Source organism: Columba livia, chromosome 4 (assembly GCF_036013475.1).
Source record: "Columba livia isolate bColLiv1 breed racing homer chromosome 4, bColLiv1.pat.W.v2, whole genome shotgun sequence".
Lineage (NCBI taxonomy): Eukaryota > Metazoa > Chordata > Aves > Columbiformes > Columbidae > Columba > Columba livia.
Genome location: NC_088605.1, coordinates 12,188,410 through 12,210,239, shown reverse-complemented (window position 1 = coordinate 12,210,239; position 21,830 = coordinate 12,188,410). Strand labels below are relative to the sequence as shown.

General features: G+C 37.3%; 1 protein-coding gene across 7 annotated transcripts in view; it reads left to right on the top strand.

Moving 5' to 3' along the window:
* SORCS2 (sortilin related VPS10 domain containing receptor 2) overlaps positions 1–21,830 on the top strand; it is a 558,746-nt gene that overhangs the window by 481,516 nt on the left and 55,400 nt on the right. For all 7 annotated transcript variants that reach the window (XM_065062550.1, XM_065062548.1, XM_065062549.1 and 4 more), the window contains exons 10-14: positions 213–359; positions 1,740–1,842; positions 9,871–9,947; positions 16,093–16,184; positions 17,485–17,592. In XM_065062550.1, the coding sequence (XP_064918622.1) occupies positions 213–359; positions 1,740–1,842; positions 9,871–9,947; positions 16,093–16,184; positions 17,485–17,592 (527 nt within the window). The remainder of the gene's footprint in view (positions 1–212; positions 360–1,739; positions 1,843–9,870; positions 9,948–16,092; positions 16,185–17,484; positions 17,593–21,830) is intronic.

Here is a 21,830-nt window from a genome sequence, read left to right as displayed (position 1 = left end):
ACAAATCAGTTAGTAATTACCCTCCCCTTCCTCTATTCTCATTTCCTCTTATCCTTTTTTTTTTCTTTTTTTGAAGGTATCATTCACTTTCCTAGTGGAGAATGTACCTGAGGTACACAGTTCAGAGCCACAAAAGAGCAGCTAATCAGGGATAATCCTTGTTGAAAAAGCTGTATGTGCTGGTCATTAACTCTCTCTCCTGTATGCTACAGGTCAGAGGTGTAAAAGGAGTCTTTTTGGCCAACCAGAAAATTGATGGGAAAGTTACCACTCTGATAACCTACAACAAAGGTCGTGACTGGGATTTTCTAAACCCTCCAGACATTGATATGAATGGAAAACCAACAAACTGCAAACCTGTAAGTGGTTCTTTTTAGCCTGTACTTTCTCTGAAGTACCCAAGAATTATTTGTATGACAGGATGTGCAGTATTACCACCACTTCAAGAGCTTTGTGCCAAGTTTACCAGCCAAGCTAGTGTGCAAATCTACTTGTGTTGCATAACCAGTGGTTTCACATGCTGTTAGTCCAGGCATCTTTTTGAGTGAGTAGTCACGACTCTCTGTTAGACTGCATTTCTTATTGTAGAGCTGACTTTGACACAAAGAGGACATTCTTTCTGGTGTGACAGCCACACAACCCACTTCAGAATAATCATGACAACAGTCATTTGTGTCTGGATGTGAGGGGCACATCATCAGTCAAATAGATCTTATCAATATCTCTTTCCATCTTTCATATTTTTGTTTCATCTTAAACTGAGGTAACCTTTGGTTCCCTGGTTTAGGGAATTTTTTCACAGTTGCTTGGAAATAAACACCACAGTTAACTGCATGAAAAAGTCCTTTTTTTTTCAAAGTTGATGTTGCTTCAGCTTGTTTAGATGTCCCAGCTACCCATAATATTTTGTTATTTGCAAGGTTGTACTTGAAAACCTTGTATTTTTCTCACTTACTCTCTGGTCCTGCGCAAAAGAAATTCTTTCAGTCCTGACACTTCCAGGGATTTGATCTTTCTCCATGTAACAGAAATGGAGGGCTGGAGCAGCTGGCTGCCTTTTCAAGTGTTTCAGACCGTGCTGTACGTTTCAGGGTCCGATCTGCAGCTCTCAGACGAGTGCAGGGGTGGCGATGGCAGCAGCTCCCAGGCGTGCTTGGAAGCCACTCCTGATAAAGCTCATGGCCAGATTGCTATGAGCAATGTGTCCTTTGAGTGCTTGAAGAGCAAGAAGCAGTAAGTTGCTTAGCAAGGAAAGTTGATCAGATGTGTCCAAAAGTCATTATACTATTTTTCATACTACTTTTTTTTGTTGTTGTTGTTAAAAAGACATTTCAGTACAAACAGTTGTTTTCAATCATTTTTTACCAGTTACCTGGGACCAAAAAAACATGCAATACTTGTTGCTATTAGTTACATTTTTTAAGCAATTGTTCTGTCACAAGGGTTTTTTATACAGTAATTCCATCCTGACTTTTTTGAGTTTGGAAATCTTTGTCCCGAGACAGTGGCAGACTATGCAAACACCACTAGAGATTCTTGTTAGTTAGATAGCTGCAGTTAATATTTCAGACTGGATGTTGGCTCCATGGAAAATGGCCATTCTCTTTCTCTACAAAGACATAGATTGCTGAAGCTTCTCTCTAACTGGGCTTTCGTTAATGTAGAAGCATAACTGTTACCAGTTGGTTTTGTGTTCTGTTTGTTTGGTTTTTAAAACCTGTCATCTTCTTCCCCCACAGCCTGATTGCTACCTTCACCTCCATCTCCGCTGGGCAGACAATCCCTATGTGTCAGGAACAGTCCATACGAAGGACACTGCACCAGGACTCATAATGGGGGCAGGTAAATGCATAAAATTATTTTTTAAGACCTGAAATGCGTGTTCAGCTTTACCTGATATCCTTGTAAACTTACACTTGTTATCAGAAATACTTTACATACAGTAAAGCTTGAATTTCTTCCGGCCTGATCCTTGAAACTGATAATTCTATGCAAATCAGCAGAAATACTAGAACTATAGAAGTCAGATTATTTGGGCCACATCACACACTGTTGGAATTTTACTGTTAGATTTAGGGAGAGCACATCTTTCAGAAATGATCGGAGATGATCTGTGAATGTCAGTTGATCAGAGTGTGTCTGGGAGCCATCAGTGCCTTGTCCTGTGGAAAGGCTAAATGTATTCTGAGGGTGAAGCAGGTAAATGATTGCCAATGGAGAGAAGGAAGTAAGTATGAATACTCTGACAAAATACTGTACAGCAAACTTATTAATAAGGATGTGTACAAGTCCGATCATCAATTTTCAGGACCAACGAGCAGGTGCTAAGAAGGACTACTTGGCAGTTGATGGAAACAGAGAGTATTTGCAAGAGGAACCTCCTTAGCTGGAAAAAATAAAGGACAATAAGGAATATTATTTTGTTTTTTTCCTGAAAGTGGGGTAGAAACAAGTGATGTAAACAAGAGGATAAGAACTAAAAACTAGAAACCAGTTTTTAACCATAAGAGCCTTGAAGTTCATCCTCTCAATAAGAACAGTGTGGCTGCCAATCATGAAGGCAAAAGAAACAAAAATCCCTTTTACATGGAGTTTGGCTACTTTACAGAAATCTTATACAGCACAGCTGCTTGTGGTAATGAAAAATCTAACCTGTGACTTAAGGATAGTTTTGATTCTGTGCTTGAAAATAAAAGCACAGAGACTACTGAACATTGTTTTAATTTAAAAAATAATTAAACAGAGAACAGCTTTAATGCCTAGAGCATTTGGGAAAAGGCAATAACAGGATGTTAAAATTGCATCTTTTTAAACTCATATTTATGAATAAAAATTCCACTCTATTAAAGTTGCATAAATAGTTCTGAAGAATGCATATTTTTAACTTATGTATACGTATAAATTGTGCAGACATAATATTAAATTTTATAGCTGCATATTAAAGTGTTCTTTATAATAACTGCTTTACTCCCTTTAAGAAATGTAATAGGATTTTGCATTTACATTTGATTTTCGTGCATTTTAATCTTGGCAACAGCTTCTATTTCTCACAGCATCAACTATGAAATGTGTGTCAATTGATGTGTAAATTTTTACTATAAACTTGTGAAGAACTTTTCTATGAAAAATGTTTAGAGAAGTATAGATTTTTCAGGTGCTAGTTTACAATAATTGCCTGCTTAGCTTCCAATCCAGATGGCAAATCAAGCAAGCAGTAAATTCTGCACATTCACATGCATTGAGGCAGTGCTGGAAAGTTCAGTTTACTTTTTGTCATGTCAGGCCTAAATACACTGCATACATTGTGATAAATTTATATCAGTTTTCACAAAAGTAGCATACCAGGGTGCTATTAGAAGAAGGATGAGGGAACAGGGAGATGATTGAGCATTTCCAAGTGTGTTTGGGAGCGAAGAAGCTGCAATTCGCTCGGATTTTTCTCATGTCAACGTGTTCCCCCATTTTGATGGTGTGAATCACTCCCTTGGCTAAACACATCTTCTGCTTGCCAGGCAAAAACTGTCTATCTGGGATATTTAAACACAAATTGGTTGTATGTTTGTTCTACACTATGACTACATGTTTACAAACCATGAAATTTTAGCTTATTGTGCATTGACTGAAGAGATGTTACAACTGTATTAATTACCAGTAGTCTAGGCACGGTGCATCTCGCTTTTTGGATTAGGCATCTACATGTATGCTAAATTTAGGTGACTAGAAATGATTTTCCATATTAGAAGAATTATGAAAGTGTTGCACATGGGGATTATTTCTTTTCACTGTGAGAATGTCTAAAATCACATGTGAAATATGGGTAAATGCAGTGATAAGTAGTGCTTAGAACATATAAATTAATAGTAAATTGTAAATGAAAGTAAACTTCCATATTTGTTTGACCTGGTAGGTACTTGCCAAAATACCTGAGCGAAGACGAACTTTTAATTACGCTCTTGACATCTGTGTTTTTCACAGCTAAACCACCTTTCCAGAGAGCTTGGCTGGCCGCAGGTCATCACTAAAATACATTGCTTTCTTTCACATCCTTGTGCTATCAACAGCTGACCTGGCGTGTGCAAAGTTATGAATATCTGGGAGAAATACGTTGAAGGGTAGTTTGCAGCCCTGTATTCTAGTTTTCAAGACTGCCACCCCTGCCGGGATAGAACATATGTTTTTATCCAGTTACTTTAAAGTTGGTCTTTACTCAGGACAAGTGAAAAGCAAGAGAGGATTTCCTGTATCCCAAAGCAATTTGGAAATGCTTATAAGAATGCAATTAATAGAAATGAAAGTCGACTGCACTTAATTAAAAAATGCAAAATGCAGACCGAAATGTTTACTAAATTGAAGAAACAAGGTGTCAGAACATGACAACAGCAGAGTCGTACTGACTCAGGCCGAGTCCATCTAGCACAGTATCCTGGCTCTGCCAGTGACAAAAGCCTTTGGGGAAGTGTGTATAAAGAATTTGGGTGTATATAGGTCCCCAGGCCATGTTTTGGGAGAAAGCATATACATGGGACTGTTTCTGATAAGTTCTATGGTCAAAACACAGCACCAGGTTTACCTCTCCTGACTGACGCCACTTGTACCTTGGCCTTCTGCCCTCAGACACAACTCTCATGGCTGGGGACATGCCACATGCCTCAGTTTCAGCACATCAGACACCATTTTCATGGCCTATAATATAACCCTCATGTTACTTCAGGTAATTTGAACTGAAAACAAAAACCAACCAACCACACCTCCCAACACTCCTCCCCCAACACACAAACCACACTCCAAAACCAAACCCAAACCATGGCCATGGCCATGGTAGCACCACCTGGGGAGGTCTAGGGCTGAGTGTTTAGTGGTGTGATCATGGTTGGGTCATGCCAACTGGCCTCAAGCCTGCAGGACAGTCTCTGGCCTTCCTTTATTTAATGTATACGTGGTGCTTGCAATAATGTCCTTATTAGGGACAAAATATGAATCTTTAACAATGTCTTTATCAACAGTATGTTTAAAATTGGATGAGAAATGGAGAAAGCAAAGATGAAGCAAATGCTCTTGGTAATTTGAATAACTTTCTTTCCTGTTCCTGTCATTTAGCTACAAAAAGGATATAAACTTGAGAAGCTTCTACAAGGTGTTTCAAAAAGATGGACCTAATTTCAAAGCAGTAGGGATTTTGAATTGAGTCTGTCTTTTTGAAACACCCTGCATATTACAGACAAAACTTCTTGAAGCTAGATGGCAAACTGCTCAGTATCATGTGTTGGAGGAATTTTCAGGCCATTTAGATCAAAAAGTGATGTTAAAATGATACCATTTGTAGCTCTGGCTTATATAGCATTCAATGATTACCCATTCCAGATGCAGTAACTTTTTCAGTATGAACATGAATTGCCTTCAGTGTATTATATTACCTTTACTTGTTACCACAGATGGATTTTGAAATCTAACACAGACCCACTGAAATGATAGAAAACTTTCCGTGTTGTATTTGCACACCTGAGGAGTTACTGCAGACATTTTCAGCTGCAATAAGGGTACAGGTTTTGGGGTGATTCAGCAGGCAAACAGCACAGGGTGTGCAGTACAGTCTGTACACTTCAGGACATGCCGGGAATGGTACTTACAAACTGTAACTATTGGATTCTATTTGGCTGTTTCTCACCTTCTGTATCATTTGGTCATGACGTCACTTTTGCGCATGTGTTATTGGTTGTCACACTTACAAATAAAGTTCATAATTCCACTCATATATAGCATGGAAACTTTCAGGATTCTTTGGTTGTACTTTCTGAGTGCTGCTATGCCTCTGTAGTCATTTGTTTGCAATGTTATTAATGTCAGGGTTTTTTGCATTTCATTTGATATAAATTGGAGCTGTTGTAAAGGGGTTTATGGGGTGCTACTATGCTTAGTCCAGTAACATGACACACTGCGAGGTAGCTTGAGCCTTGAAGTAAAATTATGTGATTTACTTTACATCTCAAAAATAACAGAATGTCCCAAATCTTTGAAGTTATGTTTTATTAGCATATAAAACAAAATTAAAAAAATGTAACTCTTTAAACAGAGAAAACTCGTAACTCTTGTGAAACACACGTTAAATAGAAAGGTTTGCAAGTAAAACTGCAGTGAGTCCACTAAGTTCTTTGAAGGACTTAGTTTTATTCCAGTTCTACTTTTTTCAGGCTGACAGCTTTCAAAGATGCCCTTGGCTTAAACTAATCACACACCCCTTTGTTTTCCTATGGAAGTTTCCTTCTGCCTGTCACTCCTGAGATGTGGCTGCTTCCCCCTGCAGATAACCCCCTGTGCTTTGCAGGAGCCTCCCTCTCTCCATTGGTGATGCAGGTTTCTTGCTTGCTGCCTCACCTGCTTTTTCTTTCTGAATTCACTGATTCTGTTTTTCCACAAGACATTGTCTGCAGTGGCAAACTGCATTGTCTGCACATAGCAAACTGCGATTAAATTGAAAAGTTTTATCCTCAGCTACAGAAAGGGTTTTCTTATGTGCTCAAAGACTTCACTTTATAAAGTTTGCAAAATTATGTAATATAACTGTGTCGCCTAAAAAATCTGGAGATATTGGAAACTGCAGCCTTCATTAATGCACAGAACATTATGTCAGCAATCAGAAGTTCCTGCATGCACCTTCTCTGGGTTTTTACCCTGGGCCTGGGGATGGGCTACTCTCAGAGGTCAAAGAGCAGTGAAGTCCTTTTTCCCAAAGCAGTGCACCCATCTTAATGCCAAGTCTGTCACCACTTGTGTTTTTTGACAGAATGGCATTTCTCTTTAATGATAATTGAGTTCACCAACTCCTTTTGCTCTTTTACCAAGAAAAGGCAATAAAGGTAAACCCACAGCTGGGTAGAAGTCCTGTCTGTCTTGTTACAGAGCTGCAATTGCAAAGCTGTTGCTAATATCTTTCAGTCATTACCATATCAGCTGGGTATAAAAGACTTTCTAATGAAGCACAAGTTGATGCTGTTTAGTTTACAGACTAATTTTCCATTAGCTAAAGCAATTTACCACTTCACTCTTTAAAGTGCAAATCCATAGCAATTCTCAAAATGAAGACCTACTCATCCAAGTAAATTTCAGGAAGTGGTGAAAAGAGAGAGAATGAACAGCATTTGTGTGGAATCAAAACTAGCAGTGCCTTCATTGAAGGTATCTGTGCAAAGAAGGGTGTGGACTGACAGCAATAATTTAGATTCTAGCAAGCAAATAAATACTTCTGTCCTCAGATATCCCAAAGAAAAAGTTCTGCAAGTAATTGCAGAAGCACAAGAATATACTCATTTGCAGAAACTACATATACCAATGAAAACTATGTAGAGGAAAGTATGAATAGCAAAAGAAATATGTTTTGTATAAACAGCAAATCAAACTTTCCTTCCCTTCCTTCAGTCCTGAGAAGGTGATTTCTCATTCATACCTCCTCCTAGTGACCAGGTTAATCTTAGTTACACGAAGCTGATGGGATCTGGTCCTACTTCCTGATGAGATCTGAGATGTGCGAAAATAAGATCATTTTTCTTCATCTTTGCTTATATGGGTTTTTAGGATTCTAAGTGATGGTAAGTTCAAAATGGCCATTAACCAAATAGATGTAAATAAACCTGTGTTTGGGAAGAAAATACAACTAATAATTTTCCATTAGCTAAAGCAATTTACCACTTCGCTTTTTAAAGTGCAAATCCATAGCAATTCTCAAAATGAAGACCTACTCAGGTGTTTTCATTTTGGAACTGTCTCATTAGGCAATATTCACGTCGTAATCATGTTTAATTGTTGGAGGTTTTTCTCTTATACTGGAAGACCTGCCTAACTGAATGCAACATGACTGTATCAAAAAGATGTAATTTTCCAAGGACTACTGGACAGAATAAACCCAAAAGTTGAATCTGTTAAAAAAAAAAAAAAAAAAAAAATATCAAAAACCACCAAAGAAGCCAAAAACCTTTTCATTAGACCTATGGTCCTTCATTTTGAACACTGATGGTGTGGTTATATTAATAATTTTCTGTCATTTCCATCACGGAGGCTTCATTTTGACTGCTGGTATCACCAGAGCCTTTGTTTCTTAAAGCTAGGCAGCATTGTGGAGAAATGATAACCCCGTTGTAAAGCCATGTGGTGGCCCTCACTACAGGTACCAAGCCAGCGGTGGGAAGGTGAGACCATGGACCTCCCAGGCAAGTGCCCCCAGCCTTGGTGCTGGCTTTGTGGTTGGCTGCTTCATGAAGGTGTTTTCGGGGAAAGAATAGCGGCTGTTCACTACACAGTTACCCATTTATCTTTCCTTCCCACTTGCCACAACTGCTGTCATATCCAATGGCAGTCATGAGGGTCATCGCTGCACTATGAGCCTGTGCTGATGTTGGCATATTTTTAATCTTATAGGTTTTACATGAACTCCATCCATATGAGCCTGGTTCTTAAGTATGTGTTCAGTTTGCATCACCTTCATGCACTGACTTTATCTAATCTCCTCATTGCCTACAGGACTATGATGTTATTTTCAAAATGACATGGCCAACTAAATCAGTGCTGGATTACTTGGTAAATGAGAGAAGATGGAGTAGTTTGGAAAGATTGAAACCCAAGAAGGGGCAGGGGCATCTTCTGAAATGTTAGCTGCAGTTGAAAGAAATGAACTAACTGCTATAAATTCCCTGAGTCAGCATAAGGAATATCCTAATACAATCTAGGCTATATTTAGGGTTAAATACCATGGAGTTATACCGTTAAACAGTGGAGGACATGCAGTCTTGATAGTCCAAGTAGAGCATGTATTTTGGGCAGTGAACACTGTCATTCCTCTCAGAAACCTTTCAGCACTAATGAGCACACTCTGCATAAACAGACCTGTTTTGATGGTAAAAAAACCAGCTACTTATGTAACACAGAAGTGCGATTTCACACTGCTAACCTAATCTCAAGTGTTTTCTTTCCTCATCTCTCCTGCTTAAGAGGATCTGATAACTTTTATCTTATTTTTACTGTAAAAACATGCAAACCATATATTTAAGTCAAAGTCCCCTGGAGGATATAATTTAGAAGGAATTTATCTATGATTGCTTCTCCCCTAGAATACTGCAAACTGCCTGGTGGTTTAATAGTTTGCTATTTGAAATATTGCTTGTTAAAAGATGGAGGTCTTGGTGTTTGGAATTGCATTTGCTAAGATCTTCTTCCATAAGTTTGTTTTAATACTTCTGTTTGCTTTGCAGCAATCTGAATGCTAGCTGCTGCTCCTCAGTGCTTTTCTCAAAATATTCAGTAGCTTCCAGGTTAATACTTAGGTAAATCAAGTAATTCTGTTTTAGACTCTTTTAAATTTACACATTTTTTCAAAGCCCCTTCCCCGTCTTTTCAGTGTTACATATTTCTCCACGTTCTAGATTTTGTCACAACTTCATAAAATCTTACAAATAAAACATTTTTTATTTTAACAATTCAAGTTCTAGATGAATATTTTCACAGAATGTGATTAAGTTTAAGATATGGCTTCTGATTTTGTGTGTGTTTCAGACTTGCATCTTAAATACGTGTTCTTTTCCAATAACTTTTCATCATGAAGCAACAAAGCTAAAATGTTGGTTTGACCTCCCTTTCAGTATTAGAATTAAGCCTCGTTGGTCCCATCTATAAACAGTTAGCAATGTAAAGAAAGAATTTGTGAGTGTACAGACATGTTTTTAAGAGGATTTTTCTGGCGCAACCAGAAATGAAGCCTGCTGATCATCTGGGTTGGTTTCTTGCTCTGACCTAGAAGCTTCTCACTCTGACTGGTGTCAGGACTAGATCCAACCTCTCTTGCTCATGTGGATGCAACCCTTGTTTCCTCCTGTTTTCTGACAGGTAACCTGGGGTCCCAGCTGGTTGAGTATAAAGAAGAGATGTACATAACGTCGGACTGTGGGAACACGTGGCGTCAGGTAGGAAACGGAAGCCATCAAAGGCACCTGGAAATAATATTAATGTACCAAAAATGATTACTTTTGTAATGCTTAACTGATCTTTTTACACCCACTATCTTGAGGGAGATGGCTGGTATTATCCCCATCTTGCTTGGAAACTGGAAGAGATTAAGATGGTGATTTGCAAAGACTCAAATTTGTTGGGCTGTCAGGTTTTGCTGGAACTCAAATATTTTGGTCTCTTTAAAGATCTTATAGGTATCTTGTATAAAAACATAGAGTCTGTTTAGGTTTTTGATAATTTTAGCAATCTTCCTGTGCTAAGGATAAAGTCGACTTGGGCTGCATATTGCAGTACAAATAGTCCAAGCTAAAAGACATGATTTAGGTAGAAAGACAGAAATTTTCCTGCTTTGTAGTCTGAAAACTGGTATCTAAGCTTAAACTTTGTTCTTCATTAAAACTGAGAAAGCAAAAAGGGTTTAAAAAAAAAAAAACACACAAACTTTGAATGTGTTTTAATATGATTTAATAAATTCTGTGACTATAAACAACAAATTATTAAAAAAAAAAGAACAGTAATGTAGTAGCTGTAATACCATTTGAATTCTAAATGTCTTTTGCTTCAATTTAAGCATTGCACCTTTATTATGTATTTTTTTTTCCTAAATTTCTCTATCTCAGCAATGCTTAATCACAGGAATATATTCTTTCTGTGTGTATATGATCTGGAATGTATTTATAACATATATCCAGGAGGAGGAAAAAAAACAAACAAAACCCACAAACCAACCAACAACAACAAACACACAGAAAAACCCCACAAAAAACACAAAACAACAAAACACCTCAAAGGACAGAAATGTATCAAAAAGTCATTTAATTTCAGTTAAAATAGTGTTTTAGTGTACGACTGAAATAAAATAAAGCAATATTGTTTTCTGAGAACAAGTAAGTGTTACTAACCTTGAGGACTTCAAGATGAAAAGACGAAAATACAGTCAGTTTCTTATATTGTTATTGTAGACTGCCATTAATACTCAACAGAAGGATGTTTTTAAAGAAATACGTTATTTCTGTCATGATAATTTTCTTTGAGTTTAAAAGATAAAATTTTATGGAAAATTCCTTATTGAAATCTAGCAGATGATAAATAGGTGTTTAAATGCAAACACTTCCCAGGATTTACAGTGGGTATTTAGTCGTTTAATATTTTCTAGAGGCTTCTCTAATAATTTATTGTCACCATTTGCCGAAGTTCTATCATTTTTCTGGGGTGAAAAATAAGAATGCAAGAGTGAAGGGGATCATATTCATATTTTTGCTGATTTTAATTTGTGACACATTCAGGCGAATGTTCTGTGATGAAAAGTGACCTTAAAATGACTATTCATGCCGTAAAATCTGACAAAACCTGATCTGTCATTATGACAGTCAAAATGAAAACCACCATTGTTACCTTTTTTTAATTAAAACTGCTGCAAAGCCTTTGAAAGAGCTTACTTAATCTTAGTATTTGTGATTAGAATGAAAATGTAGATTATTGTACGTATTTTATGGCCTCACTGTTCCTGATCAAACACTACTTCCAGAGGACAGCGGTACATTTCCTTTCTCTGTTGGAGTCCGTGCAACAAAACATAAGGCTTCAGTCAGATGATATGGGAATTATTTAGACAGTATATTACAGATTTCCTGAGCTGGCAAAAGCAGAACAAAGCTGATATTTTGGCAGAACTCTTTTAGTGGGTTTAAGTCACAGACTTGGAGCCTTTGTGGTTGTCATTAGCAAGTGCGTGTCACCTTTCTCACATCCACAAGTGATGTTGCAAGAGCTGTCTGCAGACCCTAAGAGGATCAGTCTGTGCTTGAGTAAGGGACAGACCAACACAGAAAAGTAAATATAAAAGACCTTGAAGGAATTAATTAAAAGCTTTCTTGAAATAATACCAATATTGGTTCATAAGAATGTGAGACTAGGAGGAAGGTCAAAGATCACCTAATTCAACTATATGCCCCAAGACAACATCAAACGAACTAGGAACATCTCTAACAAAAGTTTGTCAGACCTGTTTGTTAGTCCTTCAGTGTAGGAGATTCTGCAGTTTGGCTACGTGGTGTTTCACCGTTCTTCATAGATTTTTCTGACTATTTAACATAAGCTGGACGTGCTTTTTGCTGTTGTTCTTGCTGTTTCACACATTTTGTAAGGTAAGTTGATTTCTTCATGTCTTTGGAGAGGAGTAGTTTCCTGTCACCTCTGAATAACTTTTCAGATGTTGAAAGGTGATAATCATGTCTACCCAGAGTATGGGGATTTTTCCCTTGGAAAACAGCAAACTCAAATTCACTGGTTTTCCTAATGGATCAAACTTCTACAGTGCTTTTCCTTTTTGTTGCTTATTGACTGTCATGGACTATCTAATATGGCAGCCCTCTCCTGAAGTGAGGTAAAACTGGATGCAAAATTAAAAATTTTACCAGTACTAAGCAGAATGAAATTACTGCCCTTGGTGTCTTGACATTACTGGTACCTCGTTTTGGAAGATTTCTCCTCTTTGCACTAGCATCATGTTGTTGACTCAGATTCAGTTTGTGATTTATAACTGGGTCCAGTCCCTGAGTTCCTGAATTTTTAATACATTCTCAGTTTAACAGTGATCTACTGATCATTTTCCTTCAATAATTTCTTAACCAGCTGTTTACATTTAAAATTATTTCAACCGAACCTGTGTTTCCCTAGTTTGCATATGGTAAGGTCATATGAAAGTTCAGGAAGACTTGCTATGGTAGGATATACAGCTGGTGTTCATAAGTAGAAATAAAAACGCCCAAATGAGAGTTTTGTGAATTTAAGTAAATAGTGGTGATAAATGGAAAAGTAAACACAAGGATTCTGACTATATGGAGCTGGCACCAGTTGTGCTCCTGCTGTTCTTTTGCATGATGCCTGATCTGCTTGTTTGTCCCTTGAAACCATTGCTCTTGGTGCCTACCATTTTAAGGCAAACTGAAATTTGTGTCTCTGTATGGTACAACATTGCACTGTGAACAGCAGTAGTTTAGGAGCTGATGGACAAGTAGTTTAACCGTCCGTGCAGCAGCAGTGATCTGGCCTGCATGAGAAGGGTATCTCACCGTGACATTATAATGAACTACATGGGCTTCGATGTGAACCATGCGGATGTAATCTAAGGTGAACTTGTGGGACAGATATGTCTATTTGGAAGATTTTTCTATTATACCAGGAAAAAAACAATATCATAAAATGTGTTAATGAACATGATACTGAGTCAGATAAATGAATGTTGCATTCTGGGAGAAATGTGATACCTTTGAACATGATTTCAGACCACGCAGGTTTGGAAAACTTTTATGTTTTTCCCCCTGTGGGGCCTGTTTTCAGTACTGATTTTAAAAATATTAGGATACTCTGTCAGATGCTAAGGGTGACCTTGTTTATACATATGAGTGTTTTAGTTAAAAAAAAATCTGTTCACAGTTATGGTTGCCATTGCTATTTCAACAGCATCTGTTGCAGCACTGTGTTTGAAGTAGGGCAGAGTAAGAGAAAGGTCCAGCTTTCAAAAGAAATTACTTAAAAAAGAAAAAATCGGCAACAGAAAACTTTTCATATTTGATCTGCTACTAAAGTAGGTAGTGTTGCAACAAAATGCTCAATTAAGCTAGTAAAGTTACACAGAAATTCTGTTGTATCTCTAGGAACTGAATATAGATCTCTAGATCTACAGTCCAGTTTCTTGGAATATTATTTCTCTGTGTCAAATTATTTTGTATTGAAGCAATTTGTAAAAGCTTTGTTCAAGCGAGAATACATGTTTTTCTGCAGACATCTTAAGAGATGGATGTTAACACCTTTAAGCACAATAGGAAAGGCTGCAATCTCAGGCTCTGTCTCCTGGGGAGGTCCAGCTGGCTCATTCTGTGACAGAAAACTTCCGTTTCCAGATTTGAATTTTAAATGGCTGTCACTTGGTGAGAGAAGCAAGTGACTCTGGGCGTTTCTAGTTACTTTTGAAATGTCTGTATCTCAGAGTAAAATTATGTGGAATATATTTCTCTAGAATAATTTTAAAATGTTTTTGTTGACTTCATGGAGCTCTCCTAATTGCTCCCAGCAAATATTCCTGCCTGAAATAGCTGCTGAAGTTGTTAGGACAGACACAGGGAAAAAACATTTAGAGCAGAGGGAGAACAGGGAGAGAAAAGAAGTTGACATTATGATTATGAAGCACAGAACATGCTCAAAAAATTACAGAAAGAAAAAACATAGAAATAGGCTATAACCATCTAGTTCTGTAGTGGCTGGTTACTAGTAAGGATCATAATAAATTTATTACCTGGCTTTAGTTAGCAGAGCCATATACATCAGAATTAGTGGCTGACTGAACATACATATCTCATGTTCCTGGGTTTGAAGTTCAGCTCTGATGCTGGGACCACCTTTGCCTAAATCTTTGCAAACTGTTTGTCTTGTTTTATTTTCTAGAAAGTACAGGTAAATATTTACTTTTGTGCTGAACTCCACAGTCATGGATTCATTTATTCTTTTCAATATACTGAAGATACAGAGTTACTTTCATCAGGAATGTAATAAATTTTGGTTATTAAATGTTTGAAATGTGTGCAAGAAGAACATGATATAAAGATGGCATTAATGTATCTGTAGTGTGTCTGCTATTCTTTACAGTGTGCTATGTGGCTGCAGGGTAAAGCTGGGGTGCTAAAATGGTGCCCTGGGATGTGCCACAGTGCTTTTCTTGGAAAACTCATTTGGATAAAGTGATGCAGATAGTGGCTTCCTTTATCTTCAGTGTGATGGGGAAGCTCTTGGACACTTCATGCCCCTATTTCATTTTGATTTCAGCAGAAGTTGAAAGTTTAGAGGAGGATCAAAACTGTGCTTGCTTATCTGACTCCAGCTGATCTCATCCTTTTGAAGTGCATCTAAAATTAATGTCTGTCCTTTACCGAATTCTATTCTAAAATGTGCAGCTGTGTGGAACAAGTAGATAGGACTGTAAATGCCTCATATCAGGGTTTTACCTCTAAATTGGCAGCATTGGAAAACTGATGAGACACTTGAAGCCCTTGGATTCCCATAAAATATGCTCTTACTAGATGAGAGGAAGACTGAATTCTGAACTCAAATTAAATGCTTACTATTTTTGAAGTAATTGTGAATGTGCTGTAAGATATTTCCCCCCCCACCCCGCCTCTGTTTCAGTCTTGCTGATAAATCCTCTATATGTAGCATTTAGTATTGCCAGAAAATAGAAGCATTTATTATTGTCAGTATTTTTTCATTCACCAGTAAAGCTAATCTTTATATTTTTCATCTTTGCTTTGTCAAAGCATGTAGGAAGCTGCATTGCCGTCTGTTGACTGCTAAGTGTGTGTAGTAGCCCTCGCTTCATCACCTGCTCTTATGTGAAATGAACTTTCACAGGCTAATAACATGACTAAACCCTGTCTTAAAACAGATTTCAAGGGTAAAAAGGTACTGCTGATGACCTCTAGAAAATTAGTTAAAAGTAACTAGGAAATTTTGAATCCTTTCTACCATTAAATCAATATTACATGTATTTTGATTCAGAACTCGGGCCAGGCTCTATATGAGATCACATGAAGTTTGAATTTAAATAAATCATTGACACTGGACATGCAGAAAACGTGCTTGCAACAATTATTTCAAGTTCTGTAGAGTCTGGACAACATGGAAAAAGTCACGGAAGCAATACTTTTCCTATTTTTTCTTAGAATTAAACTACAAAGCATTTTATTCTGCAAGATACACAGAATATGGCAAGTACCAAAGTAAGGTGATAGGTCACTTGGTGATATATAATAGGAAGGAATGCAGAATGCATAACTGTGAGAAATAAAAGCTTGAGCTAAAATCATTTTAGACAGTTTAATCTGACTGTGATTTGAACCTGAACGTTTTCTGATTCACCTGCTTAACTTTCTTTTCTTTTACAGCTGGGAGAAATGTAAGAGTTAAACTGACTTTTATGTCCTTTCCAGTTTGAACTGTGGACATTGTAAAATGGATAAGTCTTTTAATCCCGGTTTGCTTGTACATTTTAGTTCTGCTGTTTTGTACAGTTGCTTAGCTGGCCTTCTTTTGTCCACCTTGTAGGTCTTCGAAGAAGAGCATCACATCTTGTACCTCGACCATGGTGGAGTTATTGTGGCCATCAAAGACACCTCTATTCCTCTGAAAATACTCAAGTAATCCTACAGTCAATTAGAGTAGAGCTGTTGTGTATTTGAGACCTCAGGCAAAGTTCAGAATTTAAAATGAGCATTTTGTTATGATCATGTGTCAAATATAGGTGGAGTCAGCTTAATTTAACATTCATTAAGTCAACAAAATGCAGGTGCATGTTTTCTCAAAGATTTTACTTCATGTTGCTGAAGGTACCATGGCATAATGCATTAATCACAATAAACTTTTCTTGCCTCAGTGTAGATGTTCTTGCTTAAAAGGCTATCCTGGAACTCAACAGTACAAGCCATGTTCAGCGTGATTTTTATCTGCTACAGATTTGCAAAAGCAGTATATGGCAATGATGCTCGACTTATGATGCACATAAGGCTTATGTATCCAGTCAGGACAGTTTATTCATACTGTAATAAAGCTCTGTCCCCTCAAAGGGCAACAGTGAATGGAGATGTTGGAGAATAGCCCTGAATTACAGAATCACAGAATCACAGAATCGACTGGGTTGGAAAAGACCTCAGAGATCATTGACTCCAACCCTTGAATTGCTCTGGCAAGAGCAATTTAATGTAGACTTTGGGAGCCAATGGATAAAGGACTTGTGTGTTTTCGTGCTGTGCAATACAGTATGCAAAAAGCCCAGTTCTTTTGAGATACAAACAAATTAACTGTAGTATGTGCAGACCCTGCCATATAGTGATGATGCAGCAAAGCCATCATTAACCTATTGTCAAATAGACCTGGAGGAAACATACAGAAGAGACTTTGAATCATAAATTTTGGGTGCACAGAGTATTTTAAATATATTTTGCTGATTCATCAGCATCTTTTGCAATTTTTTAAATGTTTTATAGCAGCTGTGAAGGTCCGTCATCTTGGTGCCTGAAGTTACTGCACCTCCCACATGTTTTAGCAATTGAGCTGTTTTGGCTCTCACATTTCACTGACCTCTGCATAACAGGTCTCTAGCTCCAAGACAACTAGAAAGAATGAAGTGTAAATTAACTTTCTCCTAAACCTACAAGGTAGTGAGATAGTTTGTTGACAGAGCTTGGTTTTTATGTGCCTGAGAATTTCCGTTGTTGTGGCAAATCTGTTATATACCTTCTAATAAAGATATGAGCCCCTGAATACATTGCTGAGGAAAAGATCACATTAATATGATATATTGTTCAGGCATATTGTATTTTGGTGATTGTAAATCCTGGGCTTTAGAAGTGAGGGGATTTTTTTTTTTGGTCTTTAATGAATTAATTCTGTTTTGTATAATAATAGTTGTAAATGAAAACCATTTCTGCTTTTTTACAGGTTCAGCATAGATGAAGGCCAGACTTGGAGTACACATAATTTTACCAGCACTTCAGTCTTTGTAGATGGATTACTTAGTGAACCTGGAGATGAGACACTGGTCATGACGTAAGTTTCTGATTTAATCTTTTATTTTTTTCAGATGTCTCTCTGCTTATGCACTTCACCATATTTTTACTTGTGGGTGTTTGATATAGTCCTTGAGTCAGTGGCTTTTGCTTCTTGCAGTCACGAAGGCTCTTACACTGATCATGTCCAAACAGCCTGAAATTATCTGTGTGCAGTATTTCAGATTGTAAAGATGAAATGTTATGTTCATGTGAAATATTGCAGTTACCACCAGGGAGAGTGGAATAAATATGAATAAATACAAATCAGACAAACATAGGTAAAAAAATAACTACTTCCTGCATTTTTTCTGTTTGCTGCAGATTCTTAGACTTCAAAAATGTTAAATATCTGTTCTTTCTTCTTACGAAAATTGTCTTTACAGTGTAAACAACTGTGTTGTTGTACTGGTAACTAGCACTGCAGTACCTTGTGTAACCAAATGCTGTGCTAACAAATACACATTTCAGTTCTGTGCAGTGCCTGAGGCAGATTCTGAGGGTAGAGTTAAAAATAACTGAATTCTGCAACTTAGGCCCCTGTTTATCTGTCTTTTCCCAAAGGGCCAGGGACATCTGGATCTAAACTGCAGTGTTTGCTCTCTCTACAGTATAAATGCTAATATTTTAGAATTGTCTGAGAGTGAAAAACACTGGTGTAATTAGGGAAAAGGCGCACGCTGTCTGCAGCAGGGAAGAGGAAGGTCCTCAGATGTGCAGGTTGTTAGATGTGCTCCTATCAGAACAGCTTCTGTGGTCCTTTATATTGGACCTCAGTATGTTCATGACAAGCTTTTTGTCATAGGAATTACAAATAGAGCTGCCTTTGATGTGTTCCAGTAGCGTTTTCTCCAGGAAAAAAAAGCCAACAACCCAGCATGGAGTTGTGTAAACGATCTTCAGGAAAACAGAAATCCTACCCAATGTTCTTAAAACCACTGTGCCCAGTTCACAGTGGCAAATTTGGGCTGTTCTTTCTCCACTGTCCCATTTGTTCTCCATTATACATATATGACCTGAGAAGATCAGTATTTTCCTAGCATCTTCTGGTTCTCTCAAGTATAGTTGTTGGAGTTTTTTTATTATATAATATATGCCAAGTGGCAGTACTTAGGCCTCTGAATGAAGGATTTCCATTTATTTCAGTGGAAGCAAAGGGATCAAAAGCTTATCCTAAACTGTACTTACTGGTAGATAAAAAGATGCATGAGAGCTGTATGCTCTAGGTTTGGGGTTTTTTGTGTTTTGTTTGTTTGTTCATTTTCCTATTCAGTATCATTTAAAGCAGTGATTTTGAGAAGATGTATTCAAATTTCTGGCTGAATGAACTAAATAGCTCCTGTAAAATACGATACCTTTTGAAAACATCGATCTGAAATATATGAAACTGTAGCTAGATTTGGTACCTAAGCCCACATTGATAAAAAGGCATAATATGACTTACTGTTTCTAAGGGCAGAACAAGAGCCTGTCTCCAGTATCTCAATGCCAGGCTTGTAGAATCTCACTCTGCAGCTGGTTCTACTGAACATAAAGGACATCAAACACTTACTATCACAGATTGGCACTGCAAAGACTCACAGTTTTCCTACCAGACTGTAAAGATAATGGGAAGAATAAACTTGCAGTATGTGTTTCCTTGTTGCTGTTGTATTAGTTTCCTGACCTCTCCTACTGCTTTTGATTAAGTTTTACCTTCAGGGTGATGTTGTCTGCCCAGTGGTGCTCTGTCTGACTTGGCGTCAAGATCTTGTGTCATTCTGTCTGTCTTGGGTCATTTTTCTCGCAAAATTTCACAATTGTACTGAGTTACTGCATATGACTTAATCTAAAATGATTTGCTGCTTTTGAGAAATGTCATCCACTGATACACTCTCACTAGAAAAACAAACAAAAAAACCCATTATGCTATCTTTTCCATTTTATTAGATAAAAAGTGTTTCTCTTCTGGGTAGGACATGATAAGATGAACTTTATATGGTAATGGAAATAAAATAGTACTGTCTTTAACCCTGAGGATTCCCCAAATCCGTTACGAAGGACCTAGTCAGACATATATTACTTGTACAGGAATTTTGTTTTCTTGCTTTAGCAGGGAGTTTGTTTGCATAAGGACTTTGATTAAAGAATTCAATGTCAAAATCTGCATAAATTAGGAGAGATACCATAATTCTGAAGTGGGAAGGTAATAACTGAAAAAGCGTACAGGAAAATTGTGGAACAGACACTATTTCATCGAAAACTTATAGAATAAACTCACAAAAGAGTCAAAGAATATTTTGCTTGTACGGAAAGTGGCTACTACTGTAGGTAAAATCCTGGTTCCACTGCAGTCAGCTTAGGGATTTCCTTCAAGGTTTTTAATTTGTATTAAAAAAAATAAAATAAAAAATAAAAATTATCTGGGAAAGACATTAAGGGGCCTGGTAACACTGTGTGTGAGAGAGACTTCTCATTCTCCAACATGATGATGGGATGTTGACCTAACTTGTAAAGAACTTCCATTTGAATTCCTGTTTTGTCCTAACTTATCCAAAATGAAATGATCTGGAAAATTATACTGAAGAAACAGGGGAATGTGAACCTGGTTGCTTCAGGTCTTCATTTCAGAAAGTTTTGTGTTTTCTCCAAAACAACAAATGTTGACTTGTCAAAAGTTTTCAGAAAACTGAGTTGTCATTTGCCAGTCGACATTAAATCATTCATCCAAATCCCCTGCAGTATTCAAAGTATGTACACTGCCAAGGAAAATATATTCTATTCTGTTGTGCTCTGCAGTAGGCCTAATTAAAATTTGAAGTAGTTTTAAGCAGTGACATAATCAAAAATTTTAGGAAACTCATTCTGTGTAGAAATCAATTTCTAAATAGACGTAGTTAAGAGTTTTAGGGCAAATAAGAATATTCATAAAGTTTAGATCTGTGGAAAAAATCAATGTTTAAATGAGAAGCTCAAATTCACTGTGTATTGCTGAGTGAATAAGTAAGGTTTGCTAAGAAATTTTCTCAACTAATTGACATATATTCATCAAAATAGTGCACAGTCTGGTAGGCTTTATTTTGTTCTAAGTTCTGTAAGAATGAAAGTTACTGCAACCCGGTGTTATCCTTAACAGCATATTATATTGGGGGAAAATTACTTAATAATGCTGGATTGACTAATGGCCCAACTCGGCGGAAAAAGAATTTTTGTGTGTCTGAAATATTGATGTTCCTCTGAAAAGGAAGCAGTTCATATAAAGAAAGTTTCAAACCTGTTAAAATGACTCTGAATCGCAATTCAGCTTCTGGGAGTGTTTCCCAAACCGGGTTATTTCGATTGCAGTGTAAACCCAGTAGGCACAATAACTGTGGTACTGCAGACCATGGACCCTTTCAAAGGCCAATAAGAGGTTACATAAAAGGACTTTTTTTCTTTGTGTCAGGTAGAATCAAACTCTTCCTTATGGCTAATTTTATTTTTTTCCAGAGGGATTTTTCTTTCCAAGGTATTGTAGAGTAACGACTTAAGATGCTGCTGGGAACTTTATGTCATCTCTGAACTGCAGAACTGCTACATGTGCACTTTGCTCTCTTGAAAGGCTGTTGCATTCTTTTTGGGTTCTTAGGTGATAGTGGAAGCAAGAAAATAGTCAAGTTTAAACTTAGTCAAAACAAAGTGGACATGGTATTAACAGGTGATAGATATTCGGGAGAACCATCTGGATTTTTGCAAATTTCTCTTCCACTAGGAATGTCAGCCTCAACTTTAACACCATCAATAACAGTAAATATTACATGTAGTTTGTGGGGCTTATTGCTGTACCACACATGACAGCACACTGCTTTTCCTGCTGTCTCTAAGCATCTTACTAGGTGCAGATACTTCCCTTTGTTGTGTATTCTTCACTAGTAACTCTCTCATACTGCAGCCCTCAAAAAAGGTAGATAGATGGTAGATAAAGCCTCATTTCGTAAGATAATAGCTGATTTCCCAAGGCAAACTCTAGGTTTTCTTTGCAGCTAGGTGATCTCTTCTTTGAGGGGAATTGCTCAGTCATGAAATAGTTGTTCCACTCTGCATAATGAGGAACATATCTGTCTGTTGACAGATGGAGAAAACATACAGAAAGACAGGAAGAGAAGGGTGACCTTAATAAAAGAGCAGTCTAAAAGCAAACTGGTTGCTCTATTTCGATCGAGAAACAGCTGATTCAGATGTAGAGATACCTGTTTACTGGCAGGTCTAATGATTTTGCTG